The 19437-nt window shown below is 44.6% G+C and overlaps 1 protein-coding gene across 3 annotated transcripts in view; it reads left to right on the top strand.

The window, feature by feature from the left end:
* Positions 1-18536, top strand: part of LRRN2 (leucine rich repeat neuronal 2) — a 58408-nt gene extending 39872 nt beyond the window's left edge. For all 3 annotated transcript variants that reach the window (XM_066600150.1, XM_066600149.1, XM_066600151.1), the window contains exon 2: positions 15374-18536. In XM_066600150.1, coding sequence (XP_066456247.1) covers positions 15536-17644 — 2109 coding nt within the window. In that variant the 5' untranslated portion in view covers positions 15374-15535 and the 3' untranslated portion in view covers positions 17645-18536. The remainder of the gene's footprint in view (positions 1-15373) is intronic.
* The last annotated feature ends 901 nt before the right edge of the window (positions 18537-19437 follow it).

The raw sequence follows: 19437 nt of genomic DNA, 5'->3' as shown, positions 1-19437 counted from the left end.
ATAGCCCCCCCGTTCGGCGCGAGACAAACCCGATGCAGGGATCAAAAAAAAAACAACCAGATAGTACTTACCCGAATCCCCGCGGTCCGGCGTCTTCATACTTACCTTGTGAAGATGGCCGCTGGGATCTTCACCCTCGGTGGACCGCAGGGCTTCTGTGCGGTCCATTGCCGATTCCAGCCTCCTGATTGGCTGGAATCGGCACACATGACGGGGCGGAGCTACGAGGAGCCGCTCTCCGGCACGAGCGGCCCCATTCAGCAAAGGAGAAGACCGGACTGCGCAAGCGCGTCTAATCGGGCGATTAGACGCTGAAGATTAGACGGCACCATGGAGACGGGGACGCTAGCAACGGAACAGGTAAGTGAATAACTTCTGTATGGCTCATAATTAATGCACGATGTATATTACAAAGTGCATTAATATGGCCATACAGAAGTGCTTACCCCCACTTTGTTTCGCGGGACAATCCCTTTAAATATGAGCCATACAGAAGTTATTAACTTACCTGCTCCGTTGCTGGCGTCCCCGTCTCCATGGTGCCGTCTAATTTCAGCATCTAATCTCCCGATTAGACGCGCTTGCGCAGAAGGGTCTTCTCCCTTCTCTTGGGTCTCGGCACGAGCGGTGTTCTGGCTCCGCCCCCTTCTACACGTCATCACGTAGCTCCGCCCCGTCACGTGTGCCGATTCCAGCCAATCAGGAGGCTGGAATCGGCAATGGACCGCACAGAGCCCACGGTGCACCATGGGAGAAGACCCGCGGTGCATCGTGGGTGAAGATCCCGGCGGCCATCTTGGTAAGGTAAGTAAGAAGTCGCTGCAGAGCGGGGATTCGGGTAAGTACTAAACTTTTTTTTTTTTAACCCATCCCTTGTGTTTGTCTCGCGCCGAACGGGGGGCCTATTGAAAAAAAAAAAAGCCGTTTCGGCACGGGACAACCCCTTTAAGACACACAACGCCAAGGATGACTGTAAAGTTGTGTTCACAGGGAGCAGACTTTACACAACTGAGTAAACTATCATATGATCTAAACAAAAGGAGGAAGTGACAACCTCACCCCGACTACAAGGGCTAGAAGCCTTCCGCCTAAAAGCAAGGTTATCGCCTTGATAAAGGCGGGTCCAATGTCTTTTCCCTTAGCTACTAACTCTAGCAACTAAAAGAAGGAAAACACTAATGAGCAAACAAAAGCACCACTTAGTGTTACAGCAGAACTCCAACCACCATGAACACATCTTCTCTCCACAGAGACTGAGGGTGCCTTCACACTTCCGATTGTGTTATCACTGCGTTTTTTTAATGCGAATGTCAATAGGTCTTTCAAATGTTAAAAAGGGATTGCACAAAAATCGCAAGTTTGTGCGATGGGTTTTTAACATTAGAAAGTCCTATTGACATTCGCTTTAAAAAACGCAGCGATATCGCGATCACAAGGTGGACGGCACCCTGGGAAAATAATCAGCAACAACCAGCCCCAGAAGCAGACTTAAATAATGACAAACGCAATCCAATTGGACAGACAGAGTTCCACATCAACCAGGGTAAAATTCACATATGAAACAAGACAGTGACAGAGGAAACACTGAGCGAATACAAACGACCAAAGATACACCTAAAGAAATAACAAAACACAAAAACATAAATATCAACCTGTCAGACAGACTGGAGCAGTGCAGCTAGTCAATCTACGAGTCGAGACTGCCTTGCCATTAACACCCCCCATGCCACCCCGTGCAGTCGACAAACCGTGAGTCAAATTCATTTAGTAAAGAAACGCTCTGTGCTTCTTTTCTCTGTCTTCCTATATCCAATCTATGCATCATCAGTAGTGCTTTAAGTTGGACTATTAGTTCTGTTATTGTCCAGCTATTAGTTTGATGTATTCAGTTGAACATTAATTTAAGATATTGATCAGCTACAGTGTGGCCAGTGGATAGTTTGTACAAATGATCCCACCAGCTATAACAAAGATTAAAGTGTTTTTCCGGAATGGTGTAACAAAGAAATAAGCCAAACTCACATCTTAAGTGTCATCCCCATCCAGGACAGGAACCCTGGTCACTGCTACTCTGTACTGGGAAGAAGCTGGTAGCAGTCATGTGCCATTGGTTGCGATTGGCTGACCAGTCACATGCACAATGAAGAGCACGTGACCACTACCAGCTTCTTCTGGGTTAAGAATAGGGAGGAGACACTTAAGGAGATGAGCATGGCTTATTTGTTTATTTTAAAGGCTTGCACAAAATGGCATCATCAATCATGCCCGTACACTTGGTTGACACAGCCATGGTTAACCGAAATTGTCCAACAGGAATCTTTGGCAGACTATAGTCTGTTTATCGGTCGTTGCAAGCCATTTCGGGCAATTTTTCTTTCCCATATATGGCGCCACTTTAAGTCTATATCTTGTTTCTTTCTTCATTTTGACTTCTGTATTAGTTCTCCCATAGCAGGAGTATCTAATACTATAATCCAGCAGTTGCTGCGTACCTTATGTTCATTCTAGTTCAAATTGAATCTCCAAAACCAAAAATTTACGCTTTAACATACCACAATGATCCTCCTTTGGATGATTTAGGGTATGGTCACATGTAATGGAAAATTATATGGATTTTCCACATAGTCTCCATTTCAAAAACCACGTCAAACCACGTTGGTACAGATATTGATGCCAATTCAACGCTTTCAATAGAAGAGGGGGCAGTCTACTGCTGAGCCGCAGCAAAATCCACATCACAGCTGGGGATTTGGCCGCAGTTTATGACTCAGAAATGAGGCAGATTTTGCTGTGGAGTTTCTTAAGTACCAACCACACTTTCACATAAGGTCGTCATAAACCACCTGCTATTAGTAGTCGAGAAATATTTATCATGCTGATAAATAGAAAAAAGGATTAGGCTGCTTCCATGTTTGTAGCTGGGGCTTCATTTTGCTGTTCTGTTCAAGAAGCAGGAAAGGGGAATCCCCTGACCGAACAAGTCCGTCTTATGATGGAATCGAACAGCGCCAAAGAGACCCAATTGACTATAATGGGGTCCGTTTGGTTTCCACTCAGCTGCCCAGCAATTAGCCAGGAAAAAAGGTGCTGCATCCAGGACTATTCCTCCTGTTATTTTGTGCCGGATCTGCGACGGAAGCTCAAAGTGGCGGGTACAACACAGATGTGAAGGCAGACTTACAGCATCACGGGGAGTACAATGATATTGCTGTTTATTCAAAAGTATACACCCATAATACAGGGCAATGTTTTGACAAGTAAAGATGCCTTTTTCAAGCATACTTTATGTTAGTTGTTTGGCTATTGGGAAATTGGCACCCAGAGGTCGCTCGTACAGCGGAGTCCGCCCATGTGCTGACCTTTAATGATTGCTACTCTTACCATGCTGATAATATATTTAGATCATGAAGCATTTCCGTGTCCAGATAACTCAGCGGAGAGTAGTTAGTATTCAGTAAGATATTTTACAGCACTCAACAAATGTATTGGGCATGCTTAACCCTTTCACTGCCAGACGTTTTTGGACATTTTGCACCTCCTGTAGCCAGGACAATTTGTGCCTAAAACTCGCATGCAAACAGAGGTTTACACGCAAAAACAATATACAAAATAAATCAAGGTGTGCAACCTTCATAGATACCAGTTATGTACGGTACATCAACAAAGGTTGTGCCCTCAAAAGTGCTGAAACAGGGCATGCGATATTTGGCCGTCATCCACAGATGTATATGTACTGCACACCGCAAACAGATCATACAGCATCTAAAAATACAGCTTAACTTATAGACACAACCACTTTCATGCAACTCAAACAGTTATTGTAGGTAAAAATTGCATGGAAAGTCCAATTTGGAACTAAAATGCACACTTGAACAGATCTCTATGAGAGGGAGTCCTCCTCCCCGCAGTGCTGGAGGAGGCCAAGGATATACCATGCCTGCTTCAAAAGGTCTGCAGCATGGAGACAGTGCAGACTAACAAAGAAGCGAAAGCGAGTAGCGAAAGGTGTATCAAGCAAGCATGAGTGTATTGTTACCCCCAGGACTGCATGGCGCGAAATCCTTGACCTGGATGGGGATGATGGACTCACCAGGACTGTAATTATGTCAGTGAAGTATAGTGAAGGGGGGGTTAATGCACAGCCTTGCAGGTAGAATGTTATGGGGATATGACATTATTTAAAGTATTATGCTGATGTGTAGTGTATATGATGCGTCTATGATGAAGGTTGATGTGTAATTGCTCAATTAGGCACATGGCACAGAGCAGTAATATGGATTCCAGTAATGTGTGATGACCTCTGGATATTAGTGACGTCTGGAATGCTTTGTAAGGACGCTGCTTCTACGGAGTATTTGAGGCCACAGCCTACTGCCATAGATAATGTATGCAGCGGCTATGCCACAGGCAAGAAAAGTTGCAAAGATGCTGATAGGTTTGCGAGAGGTCATGTGCCTTTCTGTTGTCAAGGGAGAAACATACTAGAGATGTATATGTTAACAAGAGACACCAAGTGATAAAGAGGTATGTTTCAGATCATAGTACAGTAGATATTTTTGAGTACCGTCACTTTAAGAGAGTTTACGCCATATGTTACTACGTAATGTTAAAGTATACGAACCCTATTATAGAGCGTAAATAGGTTTATATAATTGGTATTCAGTAAAAAGTAATTTAAAAAAAAAAATGTGCAGCCTCTGCCACCATCTGTCAGCTGCTGTGCCATCCTGAATCTGCATCGCACCACCGGATTCCATGCGGATTTGCTTTAAATGGTATTTTTTTTGCATGCAGATATCCGCACACATTGCTATCAATGTGATAGCAATGTTGCCGATCCGCGCGGAATCCGCAGCAGAATGGAGCATGCCGTGTTTTTTCTCTCGCGCATTAAAAAACGCAATTCTTTTAAAATGGCATCCGCGGGTGCAAAAATCAATTTAATGGACCGCGGATGGCCAATGATTCCCTATGGGCAAAATCCGCTGCGTATTTCGCCGCAGAAATCCGCTGCGGAATACGCAATTCCATTTAGCTAGTGGACATGAGGCCTAAGTTCTCTCATGTGTCCAAATTAATTAATGGTGATCATTGGAGAAAGAACAAGAGATATCAATTGTGTGTAGTCACCACTGTGCTCTTTCTGAGGAGAACAGCCCAGTGTTAGCTTTATTTATAGTGCAAAGTAGAACAAAGAAAGATATAGTGTCCAATCACAGTAGACAACTCTTAAAAGTAGCAAAACATTACAAAGTCTAACATTGATAAATGAATACATTACTACTTTTGATAAGAATAAGGAATGAGAATGCAATGACTAAATACGGTTAGAGCATGGTTAGAGCACTATAACTCTACTTTTGATAAACTGCGGAAAGTATGGTTGTTGTATGTAATAGCAGCGCAGAAATACCCTGAATGCGGCCAAATACGGATTTATTTTTTGTGGAACTTGTTGGAAATGATTTATGGCGACAGTCATGGGATGAAACGCCTCTTCTAAGGACATTTTTCCGTCTTTGAGAAATGTATTAGACATTGCTCTCCGGTCTTAATTGTTATCACTATGAATGTAGCGTGTAAAGGGTATCGTTAGAAAAACAGTCAGCATATTTTATGCCAAGGACTGGCAGGATAGACGCAGTGTAACATATACAGAGTTTATTGAAGTTCGGGTGTGGTGCAATTGTTTGTGCAATCTAAGGCTAGTTTCACACGGGCGATCGAGGAAATTATGGCAAAAACGTATCTTTGTTCCTACGATTTTTGAGCACTAGTGATGCTTTTCTTTAGAATAATCTTGCATCGCTGCCACCCGCAAGAAAATTATGTGGCTTTTTTTAACATGAAAGTCAATGGGACTTCCTAATGTTAAAAATCGCATCACAATGCAAGTTTGTTGCATTGCCATAAAAAGCAGGCTTCACAAAGAAACATGGGAGATATAAATAAATCGCACATCGCAGAAAGATGGAGCACGCCGCAATTTCTTTGTTCTCTCAACATCACATCAGTGGGAAGGAAACCATTGAAAATCAACGGTTTCATAATCTGCTTTTTTACCAACTCTTGCATCAGGTGAAAATTGCACGATTTTCTCGCCTGTGCGAAACCACTCTTCTGCGATGCGTTTTTAACATTAGAAAGTCCTATTAATATTTGTGTTTAAAAATGCAGTGCTATCGCGATCGCACCCTCAGGGTGGGTAGTTTCTTAAAATATAACAGTAGCAGCACGCTCTTTTTTACCACGCCGTTTTCACACACCAGCTGAATTTGCAGGGTGGCGGGTGTTACTGATTGGCAATGATGTTGAGTCTACCGAAGCATTATAAAACTGATCAGCAAATCGCATTGTGAAGGCCCCAAGTGGGAGGAAAAAATAATTAAAGAGAGTTCAATAACGGTTATTTAAAAAAAATAAAAAATTTCCTTAATTGTTTTTCTTTTGCAAAAGTAAAAAAAAAAAATACAGTATATGCATATCGAGGATCGCCACAAACCTGCACGTGGAGTGATGGAAAAACAAGGTACAAAATAATGATGAAATAGCTTTTTTCTTTCCCTTCCTCCACCCCGAGAAATAATAAATAAGTGATGATCAATAATTTATATACACTCCAAAATGTTTCTATTAAAAAATAAAATCTATATGACTTGCCTTGCAAAGCTTCAGAAATACCTAATTTTACAAGTGGAAACATTGCTGCTGCTTTTGACTTTTTCTGGAGAAATAAAGTCTTGTATTTTTCTATTTGCTGCATCTTCAATTGCTGCCATACTTTTGACTTTGTGGATTACTTTTGGGTTGTGGTCTAAACCCTTTATATAGCATGCATATGGTATTTTAGCTGAACTGCTGAAGTGTGGAGTTTTTTCCACTTTTCTGCTGACCACTGCTTTTACTTTGGATTGCCTTACGAAGCTAAGATCACATATGGCCATATCAACAGAAAAATATAAATGTTTTGGTTGTTGGAGCACGGTGACCTAAAAACATTTTTTTTCTACTCTATGTGCTATTATTGATCACATGTAGCAAAACATTAAAACACTATAAATATTTGATAAACTTTAATTATCTTGACCTATAGCAGTAGTGGCGAACCTATGGCACGCGTGCCAGAGGCGGCACTCAGAGCCTTCCCAGCTGGCACTCGCCGCCGTCGGCCGCTCACCACATTAGTAAATACTGGCAGGGGTGCCGCAGCTCCCCTGCTGGTATTCACTCAGCAGTCCTGATCCCGGCGCACACTGTGATGTCAGTGTGCAGCCGGGATCCTCCTCCCCCCTCCTCTGACGTCTTCTACTTGGTTCCGCGAGAGCAGGGGAGGGGAGAAGGTGTCTGGAAGCACATCACAGTGTGCTCCTGGGATCAGTGGCAGCAACAGCGCCAAGCAGATGAGGTGGGGGGGGGTATTTGGATCTCAGAGGGGGGTGGGTGGGCTATTACTACAGGGGCCACTGGGGGATGTCGCTATTACTACTGGGGGCCACTGTGGGATGTCAATATTACTAGTGGCTACTGTGGGATGTCACTATTACTACTGGGGATGCTGTGAAGTGTCACTATTACTACTGGGGACCACTGTGGGGTGTCACTATTACCGCTGGGGCCCCTGTGGGATGTCACTATTACTTCTGGGGGCTGCTGTGGGATGTCACTATTACTACTGGGCTGATGTGGGATGTCACTATTACCACTGAGACCACTGTGTGGTGTCACTATTACTACGGGGCGGGCCACTGTGGGATGTCCCTATTACGACTGGGGCCACGGTGCGGTGTCACTATTACCGCTGGAACCGCTGTGTGGTGTCACTATTACCGCTGGAGCCGCTGTGCGGGGTCACTATAACCACTAAAGCCGCTCTGGGGGGGTCACCCTTACTGCTGGGGCCACTCTGGGGGGTCAATATCACTGCTGGGATATGTTTACACGAGGTGGAAATGCTGCAGAATGTCCTCAGTGGAAATTTCCGTGGCAAATTCCACAGCATTTCTGCATCCAAAAGAAGTCAAATTCTGCACCCAGTCTATTTTGAAACAGCCTTGTCCTTTTAAGAACAACGGAGGTAAAAAAAAAAACAAAACAAAAAAAACACACGTCGTGATAAGCCCCGCCCCCTGAAATGTTGGCACTTTACAATAAATAAGTGGGTTTTGGTTTGCAGTTTGGGCACTCGGTCTCTAAAATGTTCGCGATCACTGACCTATAGAGTAAAGGTAACATGGATATATATTTTGCATGCTATAAGGTATCAATTTAAGGTCGCTTCCACATGAGATTTTGTAGTGATGCGACAGTGCTACAAATCGCATGTATGTGGAGCCCATGCTTTCCTATGGGTTCTTCCACACAAAACGCCAGAAGACAGCGAATTTAGACGGATCCATGGCGACGGGGACGCTAGCAACGGAGCAGGTAAGTGAATAACCTCTGTATGGCCCATAATTAATGCACGATGTATATTACAAAGTGCATTAATATGGCCATACAGAAGTGTATAACCCCACTTGATTTCACGAGACAACCCCTTTAAGGCCCCCTGTCCATGGACGTGATTCCGCCGGGGGTAAATCGCTGGCGAATCATGCCGTCTGAAGCTTTCCACAGCCTTGCTACGAAAAGAGTCGGCCCCCTGGCATATTAGCCTTTTCACAGTGCCTCTGTTAAACCCTTTCTCCACCTGCCACTGCACTAGCAGGGGAGAGGGACCTCTACTTCATGCCTTGAGCGTCTTCATGCATGGTGCTGACAAGTGCCACCCTCACCTAGCACTCAGATGGTCTCTGCTCTCCTCATCCCCCTTCCCAGTCACATCTCTGACTGGAGGGGCAAGGCTTACTGGGTGGCTCCTGGGCCTCTGTCCCAGTGGCTGTGAGCCTCTACAGTGTAAAGGGCCATTTACACGGGACGATTATTGCGCAATATTTGTTCTAATGAGCGGAAATCTGCGATAATCGTTACATCTAAATGCAAAGACATAGCGCTTCTTTATAAGAAATTGGCGGTACATGCTCACCTCATTGACTTGTATATCTGCTGTAATATGGATCCGTATAAGTCAGAGCTAGAGATGAGCGAACGTACTCGGATAAGCACTACTCGTCCGAGTAATTTGCTTTATCCGAGTATCTCGCCGCTCGTCCTGAAAGATTCGGGGCGCTCCGCTGCTGACAGGTGAGTCGCAGCGGGGAGCAGGGGAGAGCGGGCGGGAGAGAAGGAGAGAAAGATCTCCCCTCAGTTCCTCCCCGCTCTCCCCTGCAGCTCCCCGCTCCGCAGCGCGTCCCGAATCTTTCAGGACGAGCGGGGAGGTACTCGGATAAAGCACATTACTCGGACGAGTAGTGCTTATCCGAGTACGTTCGCTCATCTCTAGTCAGAGCTTAAAGTGGTATGTCAGATAGTTCTGGAATATCCACAGAATAAAAGGCTAATAGACACCGGTGAGACAGCTGGCAGCAAATACCTCCAGGCAAAAGTGAATGGAGTGATGGCTGTGCATGTGCTTGACTCTGTAATGCTTGCTCAGTGGCTTCTGTAGCCCCCATAGAAGGGGATGGAGAGAAGAGTGGATATGCTCCGCCATGTCTCCATTTATCCGTAGTCTAGATGCAGTGATCAGCAGCCGTCCCACTAGATGCATAGAGGTTGGGGGCAATTAGTGTTTCAGTCAAGTAGCAACGACAGATCGCAACAAAATACCTGTCAAAGGGGTTTGAGGAGTAATAAAATGGGAATTTTGTTTCCAGAAACAGCATTACTCTTGTTAGCGGTTTGTATCCACTATTGTAGTTCAGCATTATTTGTTCCTCTATTATTCCTCCTGCAATTGCATGAAAAAAAAACTGGCAACTGGGTGTTGTCCTTTGTCAATAGTATGTGTCCCTACAGTATCAGACTGTGCCCTGACACACTCCATTAGGAAAATGCTAACACCCAACTGTCGGTGTATTCACATGTGTCTTGGAGGGATGAAGCAACATAATGATGTCCCAGAATTGGCATGAGAAATAAAAATATATATAGTAAAACAGACATATCAGGACAGATGACAGGTCTTCTTTAAAGGGATGCTACCCTGTCGGGCAGACATGGCTGTGATGGGAACACAGCTGCTTGTGAGGTGGCCGGGTGATCGGAGAGGATGGAAGCAGCTGAGGGCAGCTGGACTACGCCGTTTCTGTAACTCCCATAGAAGTAGATGGGAATTATGGGAACAGAGCGGCATAACAAGGTCTTAAATTGTGGGAACAAGTAGCTGGCTGCACTATGCTGTCCCCATGATTATGGCTTCACATGGGCATATGCACAAATGTGCGCGCTTCAGCGCAGCGTACGTGCGCTATGAACGAGATTGATCTGCACGTATCTGTGCATTGTACTGTACTTTCTTGCACATGCAGGGCCTGTTCATAGGTGCGTGTAATACACCTCTACCATGTTTTAAAATGATATTTAGCCTTATGAGGTCCAGATGCTTTTTTTCCACGGAATTGCGAGTTTGAGCGCGCATTTGCGCAACTCCTATAGAGTTCCTTGAGGACTTTTGGTACGCCAACGCGCACAAAAATAGAGGTGGTACTATTTTTTTAAAGAATAAACCCATTGAAATCAATGGGTTCTGTTGTCTGCGTATTGTGTGACTACATTTTGCGTGTTCAAATATGCTCATGTGAAGTCGCCCTAACTTCCAATCACATCTATGAGAGTTACGGAAACCGTGTAGTGCAGCGTGTTCAGCTGTTTCCATAGTTCCTGACCCTTAATAACCACATACAGCCATTCCAGTGGTGGTTGTGGCCACAACATGAGATAGGTGCTGGTCCCAGCAGTGGGACCCACACCTATCTGACTTCTTTGGCATACCCTGTGGAAAGGGGTGTAACTATAGGGGATGCAGGGGATGTGGTTGCACCCGGGCCCAGGAGCCTTAGGGGGCCCATAAGGCCTTTCTTCTCCATATAGGGAGCCTAGTAGTATGCATAAAGCATTATAGTTGGGGGGCCTGTTACAGGTTTTGCATTGGGGCCCCGAATCTTTAAATTACGCCTCTGCCTGTGGAGATGCAGAAATGTTGAGATGAGAACAGCCCTTTACATTACAATGAAATCCACTAGTGGGATCGTGGAATCTAGTAATAGCTAAATATTTACATAGTGATTTGTGACTGGTCTGTACCCCGGACTAGCTGTCACGCAGCGTCCTAGTACATCCATACTGTGCGGTGGGTGAGTCCGGCTAGTCCTTTCATGCTGTACTTTGCCAGGATCCTTCTGCATGCGTTACTCCCCCTTCCTTCTGCCCGAGAAGCTATTTTTCTTTCTGCAATGTTCATTCATTTTCTAGCAGCCTTTTTCAAGCTTTTTTCCTCCTTAGCGACTCTTGAGTTTGGCATATTTTCCCTGTGATGCTCCTTCCCCTCATTGCTGGGCATTAAGTGCTGATGCTGACACTGCAGGGGTTATAAATTACCTCTCCGCTTCCGCCTGGAGAAGGAGGTGGCCTTTCATGCAGATCCCTCTTGCTCTCTCCTACAAGACAATACAAGTGGAAAGGCTAGGAAACACAATATACTAGGCTAATGGTACTTATATTATTTTTGCCGTTTTTAGGAAATTCACAATGCCGTTATTTTCCAATCATTTATTAGTGCATTATTTTTGGACATTTGCAACATAAACAGAAATGGTTTAATACACATTATTGCAATTACCAATCCACATTTTCCGAATCGGCTGCTGTATTTTGCTGGCCTCCTCAATCATACACAACTCATTACTTCTCCCCATACGCCTGGTATTTCCTGTCTACATAAGGGTGCCTTCACACTTGCGATCACGATATCGCTGCTCTTTTTTTTTTTTTACACGAATATCAATAGGACTTTCTAATGTTAAAAACTAGAGATGAGCGAACGTACTCGGTAAAGCACTACTCGTCCGAGTAATGTGCTTTATCCGAGTACCTACCCGCTCGTCCTGAAAGATTCGGGGAGCGCCGCTGCTGACAGGTGAGTTGCGGCGGGGAGCAGGGGAGAGCGGGCGGGAGAGAAGGAGAGAGAGATCTCCCCTCCATTCCTCCCCGCTCTCCCCTGCAGCTCCCCGCTCCGCGGCGCTCCCCGAATCTTTCAGGACGAGTGGGGAGGTACTCGGATAAAGCACATTACTCGGACGAGTAGTGCTTTACCGAGTACGTTCGCTCATCTCTATTAAAAACGCATCACACAAAAATCGCAAGTTTGTGATGTGTTTTTAACATTAGAAAGTCCTATTGACAGTCGCATTAAAAATGCAGCGATATCGCGATTGCAAGTGTGAAGGCACCCTAAGAGAATCCCCTTGCTCATCCCTTTCTACTGTTGATCACACATTATGCATTTTGTGTCTGATGTGATGGTGTGTCTGTGCAGGTGCATATAATATAGTAGCATGGGTGTAGCTATAGTTATAAGAGCTGCTATAGAGCATAGTGGCAGAGGGGGCTCCACTCAGGTAAAAGATCTACTTTATGGCATTAAGCCTCTTTCACACGGGCTGCAAAATCATGGCAACAGAACACGTGTGTGAAGCTCATGGTTTCCAACGGGTTCTTTCAGGCTACAAAACATCTCATGTGAAAGAACCCATCGGACACCATGAGCTTCAGGCCGCATCCACACAGGCGATTCAATATCGACATGACAAAATCGCAGCATTATTACTGTGTTTTCTCGCGGTGATACCGCAGTTTTATGGCGCTACAAATTCACGCGACTTTGTAGCACCACGTGCAAGGATTTTCCTGGGGGGAGGGGGGTGGCTTCAAATATAAGCCCTACCCTGAAAATAAGCTCTAGCTGCAGAAAAAAAATGTTAAAGAAAGGAGTACATCACCTAAGCGGCGCTGTCAGCCCGACCACCTGGTCCCCGACACTGGTCTTCAGCTTCTCTTCTGGCGGGAAATTGAAATATGTCTCTAGGAAGCGCTGGCTGTGATTGGCTTAAAAGACATCGCATTACACTTGCATCGTATGCGATTGCAATGTGATGTTTTTCCATTGAAATCAATGGGAGACGCTTGTGATCCTCTGATGCGCGTAAAACATGTGCATGAGGTTTGCAATTGCACAGAAGCGATGCAAGGTGTTTTTAAATGAAAAACGCCTTGCCTCAGCATGAAAAACGTATGTTGGTCAGCGAGATGTCGCACTTGCCCGTGTGAATGTAACCTAAGGCTGGCTCCACACGGGTGAAAAAAATCATGACATTTTCGCCTGCTGCAATACTCAGTAAAAACACAGAATATGAAACCAATGATTTACATCACTGACGCTCACAAATCGCGATCGCCATGTGGAGCCGGCCTAGGGCCTTATTTATACAAGTGTTTTTACGCAGCTAATTTAGCCTAGATAAACAATCATGACCATCCGAAGCGTTGGTTTCCAATGTATTCATTCAGATAAGCAATTTTTAGCTGCGTAAAAATGTTGCGCCAGGAATAATAGGACATCCGAAACTGAAAACGGCGACCGATTTTATCTGCAGCCATAAAAGATAGGTCTTGCCCTATCTTTTGCAGAGATACACAGGAAGCTCCCATAGGTTAGCTGGCTCTATTTAACCATTACAAGTCATTCTGAGGATTTTTGCCAATTGAGGGGTTTCCGTGCTGCAGAGTAAATTTTTGCTAATACGCCGCAGCTGCCTGTGAGAATGGACAAAAAAACCCTAATTTTGATTGGGACTTGATCGCGGCTTTTTCTTTGCCTGCGTTTTTCAGCCGCAATGCGGCCAGCGTGAGAGTGCATCGCTTGTGTGAAGCAGACCTAAAGCAGACGTTAACCCTCGAATACTACTTTTTTCCCCATCTAAATAGGTCCAAAACTTTATTCTGACTCATTTCTTAATGTTCTGTATCTTTATAGGGTTTGGAGCTCCATTACCATGACACAGAGCTCCATATGTTCTGCATAGACATAAATGAAAGTGATAAGTATAATAATAGTAATCCTCAGGCTAGGTCATCAGTAGTAGCTCGGCTGGGATCATTCGCCAGAGAAAACCCCACTGATTAGCTGTTCTCCGCATTGGCGTGCATGTGCACTGTGCTGATATCTGCAGCAAGCAGACAGCTCAGTTCCCTAGTGGCCCTGCTAGGTATTGCAGGCAAAGCTTCCATTCTTTTCAATGGGAATAAGCTTGCAATACAAACTAGGCCACTGCAGCGGGAATGCAAGAAATTTGCTCCAAATTTCCAGGTTGTGCAATTTCTTTCATACATATGATATTCCCATAACCGACACCATACACTGTCAGAACGTGAGATGTCAGCACTGCTTTCTGCAGCATTAACGCAGCAATCACCTATTGATATCTGCTGTAATTAATGCGCAAGCATCCCGACAGCATCCATGCTGCCCACAGCCCTGAGTGATTAAAACACAATTATCAGATTTTGGGTGCATTCACACAAGCGCATAAACGGCGCGTTTTTGCGCCCAATCGTATATACGCGCCCACATAATATGCGGTAATCATATGCCTGTTTTGCCCAAGGGTCGTGCTTCTGGCCGGGCTCACACGACTGTATGCTCACTGCGTATTACCCATGCAGTTTTTGAGAGCATAATATGCAGTAGCAATCTTCTATACGCTTTCATTGTGCCGCGAGCCGCTCAAAATACGCTTGCAAAAAATTTGCGACATGCACCGTCTTGGCACATAATATGCCCGCATACACACCATGATAGTGTATGGGGATTGGCAGCAGGCAGCAAGTATGCATGTCTTTGCATGCCAGCAAACACGGTTATGGGAGCCCGGCCTTAGTATTAGGAATGTGGAGGATGTAGTTAGTAAAGATCAAGGGAACATTGACAATAAGCGCCATAAAGCTGATGCATTCAGATTATACTTGTAGATTACCATGTCAACATTATAAAATGCATTTAAAGCAGCAATTAAAACCATCAAACCGAGTCTCACAGCCGTTCCCAGATCTCACAAACTCCTTTTTCTCTCAGCACTTTCCTTTGGAGGCCAGCGCAGTATCTGGCCAAACTGAACATATCTAATACTTTCTGGTCCGTCACCATGGTGACAAGCGAAAGGCTCTCAGGAAAGAAAGGGCCATGGAAGAAAAGCCTCAGCCTGTGGGGGCGACGCATGGGGAGGAGGAGGAGGAAGAGAGGAAAAAATGAAAAAAAACCCACTAGGGATGGAGGGAGGAATGGGGGGAAACACATTGAAGGAAAGAGGTGTGTGAATGAGAGGGGCAAGTGCGGATAAAAGTGAAAAGAGGGCCATCGATGAAACGGGAAACATAAAATATGCCGAATCTGAATTCTGCATCTCCAATTCTAACAATAATCCCTTTATCTCCACAGATCCCATCAAATGTTGGATGGACTGAATGATGCTTTTGCTCTCAAGAGGAAGAGTCCATCAGCTGATGATGTCGATGGGGTGGTCCTAACTGAAACTCAAGTCTTCTGGATGCATCTAATGCCTCGTTTTCTGTAAAACATTTTAATTCGTATTCTTCATCTATGTGGAAAATAAATTTTGATTATCCTTCTCTTGGCTGCAGGATGAGACTTCTAGTGGTCAAATTAATCCTGTTTTGGGCATCCTCCGCTCTAGCAGGCATCCCAGCGGTGCCTTGGAAGGTGCAGTGTCCATCACAGTGTCTCTGTCAGATACGTCCCTGGTATACTCCGAGGTCAGCCTACAGAGAGGCCAATACTGTGGACTGCAATGACCTTTTTGTCACAGCTGTCCCAAATGCTTTACCAGCCGGAACTCATACGCTTCTCCTGCAGAGCAACAATATTGCACGTCTGGAGCAAGTAGAACTAGGTTACTTGGAGAACCTTACAGAACTGGACTTGTCTCAGAACAGTTTCTCCCATGTAAGAGACTTTAATGCCAGGCACCTACCAAACCTCGTAAGCCTCCACCTTGAAGAGAATCAGTTAGAAAACTTGCCTGACAACAGCTTTACTGGACTTGAGAGCCTCGAAGAATTGTACCTAAATCACAATCAATTGAATGACATATCTCCCCGAGCATTTTCTGGTCTGCAACGTTTACTTCGTCTTCATCTGAACTCAAACTTGTTGACAAGGCTGAACAACCAATGGTTTAAAGAAATGCCATCTCTTGAGGTCTTGATGGTTGGTGGAAATAAGGTTAGTTCAATTCTTGACATGAACTTTAAGGCACTTTCCAATTTACGGAGTCTTGTTCTGGCAGGTATGGGACTGAAGGATGTATCAGACTTTGCGTTAGAAGGATTACTTAACTTGGAAAGTCTTTCTTTGTATGATAACAAATTAATCAGAGTACCAAAAGAAGCTCTACAAAGGGTGCCGAGCTTGAAGTTTTTGGATTTAAACAAGAATCCACTGAGTAGAATCCAGCAAAAAGACTTTGAAAACATGGCTCAATTAAAGGAACTTGGTTTAAACAGCATGGAAGAGCTAGTATCCATTGATGAACTGGCATTAGTGAACCTGCCTGAACTGACCAAGTTAGAAGTCACAAACAATCCTAAACTTTCTTTCATCCATCCCAAGGCCTTCCAGAAACTGCCACGCATGGAAACACTAATGCTAAATAACAATGCTCTGAGCTCTTTACACAGAGAAACTGTAGAGTCACTGCCAAACTTGCAGGAAATTGCTATGCATGGAAATCCTCTGAGATGCGATTGTGTTATTCGTTGGGTCAATGCCACAGCCTCACATGTCCGCTTTATGGAACCTCAATCCACACTGTGCGCTGAGCCACCAGAATTAAGGCGCACACAGTTAAGATTGGTCCCTTTTCGTGAGATGAGTGACCGGTGTCTTCCCCTCATTCCCGTACCAAGCTTTTCGCCTCGTGTTCGGGCATCTAGTGGACAGAGCATAACCTTACACTGCCGAGCACTTGCGGAGCCAGAGCCACAAATATATTGGGTCACCCCCTCTGGAGAGAGACTAGGAGTGTCTGCAAACTGGGGTGGTTACAAAGTACAAGAGGAAGGGACACTGGAAATACAGGTGGTGTCATCGGCCCATGCTGGGGTATATACCTGTGTAGCGCAGAATCTGGTAGGAGCAGATTACAAAAGTGTCCACCTCATGGTCAACCAACTCTACCCAACTAGAGATGATCCTGTCCAACTTCACGTGGGAGAAGTAGGTGAGCGTCATTTATTGCTATCTTGGGTTCCACCACTTAACGCCCTTGGATGCAGTCTGCGTTGGAGTTGTCTAACACCTGGTGCAAGTGTTGAACGTGCAAGGCTTCCTGTTGGTCTGAATTCATATAATGTCACAAGACTACTTCCAGGAGAGGAATGCAGGGTATGCCTACGTGTCTCTGTTCTTGGGGGCAGAGTGCGAACGGCTTGTGCTAGTGCCAGGACTAGGGAGACTGGCACAGGTTACAAACATAGAGGACAAAAAGCTCTAACTGCACTAGCTTTCTGCTCATTGTTGGTAGTCATCGGGCTACTTGCCCGATATCGTCCAGGTGGCAGGTCAGACCCTTCATCACCCTGGTCTCTCTCTGGCAGAGTGATTTACCCTCCGGTTATACACCAGTGGAACCAGAACAAAAAAGAAGAGCATTTCGCGGGCCTCAACGTGCCAGCTACTCCTTTGTGCTAATGAACTTTTGCTTACGTTGTTTCAGAGACTTTCCCAGATAGACTTTGGAGAGTAGTGCCTTGGAAGGGATCCAAAAGTGAGAGAATGCCTTAACGATCACAGGCAGATGGGCAAAAAAGACAAAAAGTCGACATGTGGGCACAGAGATGTTTGTAGAAACAAGTGCAGACTAATACACAAGAACATTTATGTACCTAAAAACCCGGTGAAACACTCACACAGATGTGTAGTTGCACAAGTGAAGAAATAGTCCTTGCTGTAACACCTGAAAATGATAAAAGATGTAAAATAGAAATAAAAAAAATATATAAAGAAAAAAAAAACAAAGCAGAAAACCTCCGCAAACATTTTACAAGCATGGAAGGACACGCTTAGTAGAAACAAACAGATATCACTTTACAGTTAATACACATATTGCATTTTTGTAATGAGAACAGAAGCCTAACGTCATGTTAAATCACAAAACAGTACAAAAAGGTGTATAGTTATGTATATTCTACACAATGCTACCAATCTATTGCTGTGCAGTTACCTACTCTCCAACTTCTGGTACATTTCTTGGACTCCTAAAGCATCAGGGCTGCAATACACTGGGTTGTCATTTTGCTAATTTTCTATGAATGGAGTACAGACAGTCTCAGTGTAGGCCGCGCAGAACTACTAAAAAACCATACAATAAAAATAACCGCAAATCTACATTTAAAAAGCAAGACTGTGTCCTACCTTTCATATCCATCCGATTCCAAGAAATGGGCAAGGTTTGGGGTCACCTTGACTTTTGACAGTCACTGGATCAGAAAGGAATCTTGGACTTTATAGTAAAAAGGCAGCAAGACTCCTCTTTAAATCCTTTCCCAACTAATATGTACAATCGTGATTGTTATAATAAAGCTCTGAGCAGCAAAAATAATTGAACTGCTGTGTCTGACATATTGTCTGCGTACTTAAATCATTATTACTCTGCACTCATAAGAATGATATACAGCTTTGGGTTCTTACAGTGTTGTACAGGTGGTGGACAAAAATATGGAAACACTGTACTAAATGCATGCCTGAAGTTACATGGGATTATAAATCATATTTCAAAAAGACATGTAGAGACTAGAGATGAGCGAACATACTCGGATAAGCACTACTCGTCCGAGTAATGTGCTTTATCCGAGTATCTCGCCGCTCGTCCTGAAAGATTCGGGGCGCTCCGCTGCTGACAGGTGAGTCGCAGCGGGGAGCGGGGCAGAGCGGGCGGGAGAGAAGGAGAGAAAGATCTCCCCTCCGTTCCTCCCCGCTCTCCCCTGCAGCTCCCCGCTCCGCAGCGCGTCCCGAATCTTTCAGGACGAGCGGGGAGGTATTCGGATAAAGCACATTACTCGGACGAGTAGTGCTTATCCGAGTACGTTCGCTCATCTCTAGTAGAGACCAATTTTAAGTGGAGGTGATATGACACAGATGCTGCCAGGCAAAAGTCAACATCTGCCAGAGCAACAAGGTTCCATTTGTTGGTGGTTTGAGCCACTCAGCTTCTGTTACCAGCTGGCTTCCAAAACCACCAAGAGCAGGGCAAGAGGTGAAGAAAACACAAATTTGGCAGAAAAGCTCTTAAACAAAAGGGCAGCTCGGTACTAATAATTTAAAATTCCATGCATTTTTTGCGGTGTTTCCATATTTTTGTCCACCCCCTGTAAGTTACAGTTATCATTTGTGATTTGCTTTCTCAGAAAATATATTGTATTAGTATACTATAATAAGGTAAAAAAATATAGAAAGTGTAAATTGCATTCAAAATCTGCAAATTC

The sequence above is a fragment of the Eleutherodactylus coqui genome, chromosome 4 (assembly GCF_035609145.1).
Source record: "Eleutherodactylus coqui strain aEleCoq1 chromosome 4, aEleCoq1.hap1, whole genome shotgun sequence".
Classification (NCBI taxonomy): Eukaryota; Metazoa; Chordata; class Amphibia; order Anura; family Eleutherodactylidae; genus Eleutherodactylus; species Eleutherodactylus coqui.
Note: the sequence above shows the minus strand (reverse complement) of the source record. Positions and strands in the feature narration are given on the sequence as shown.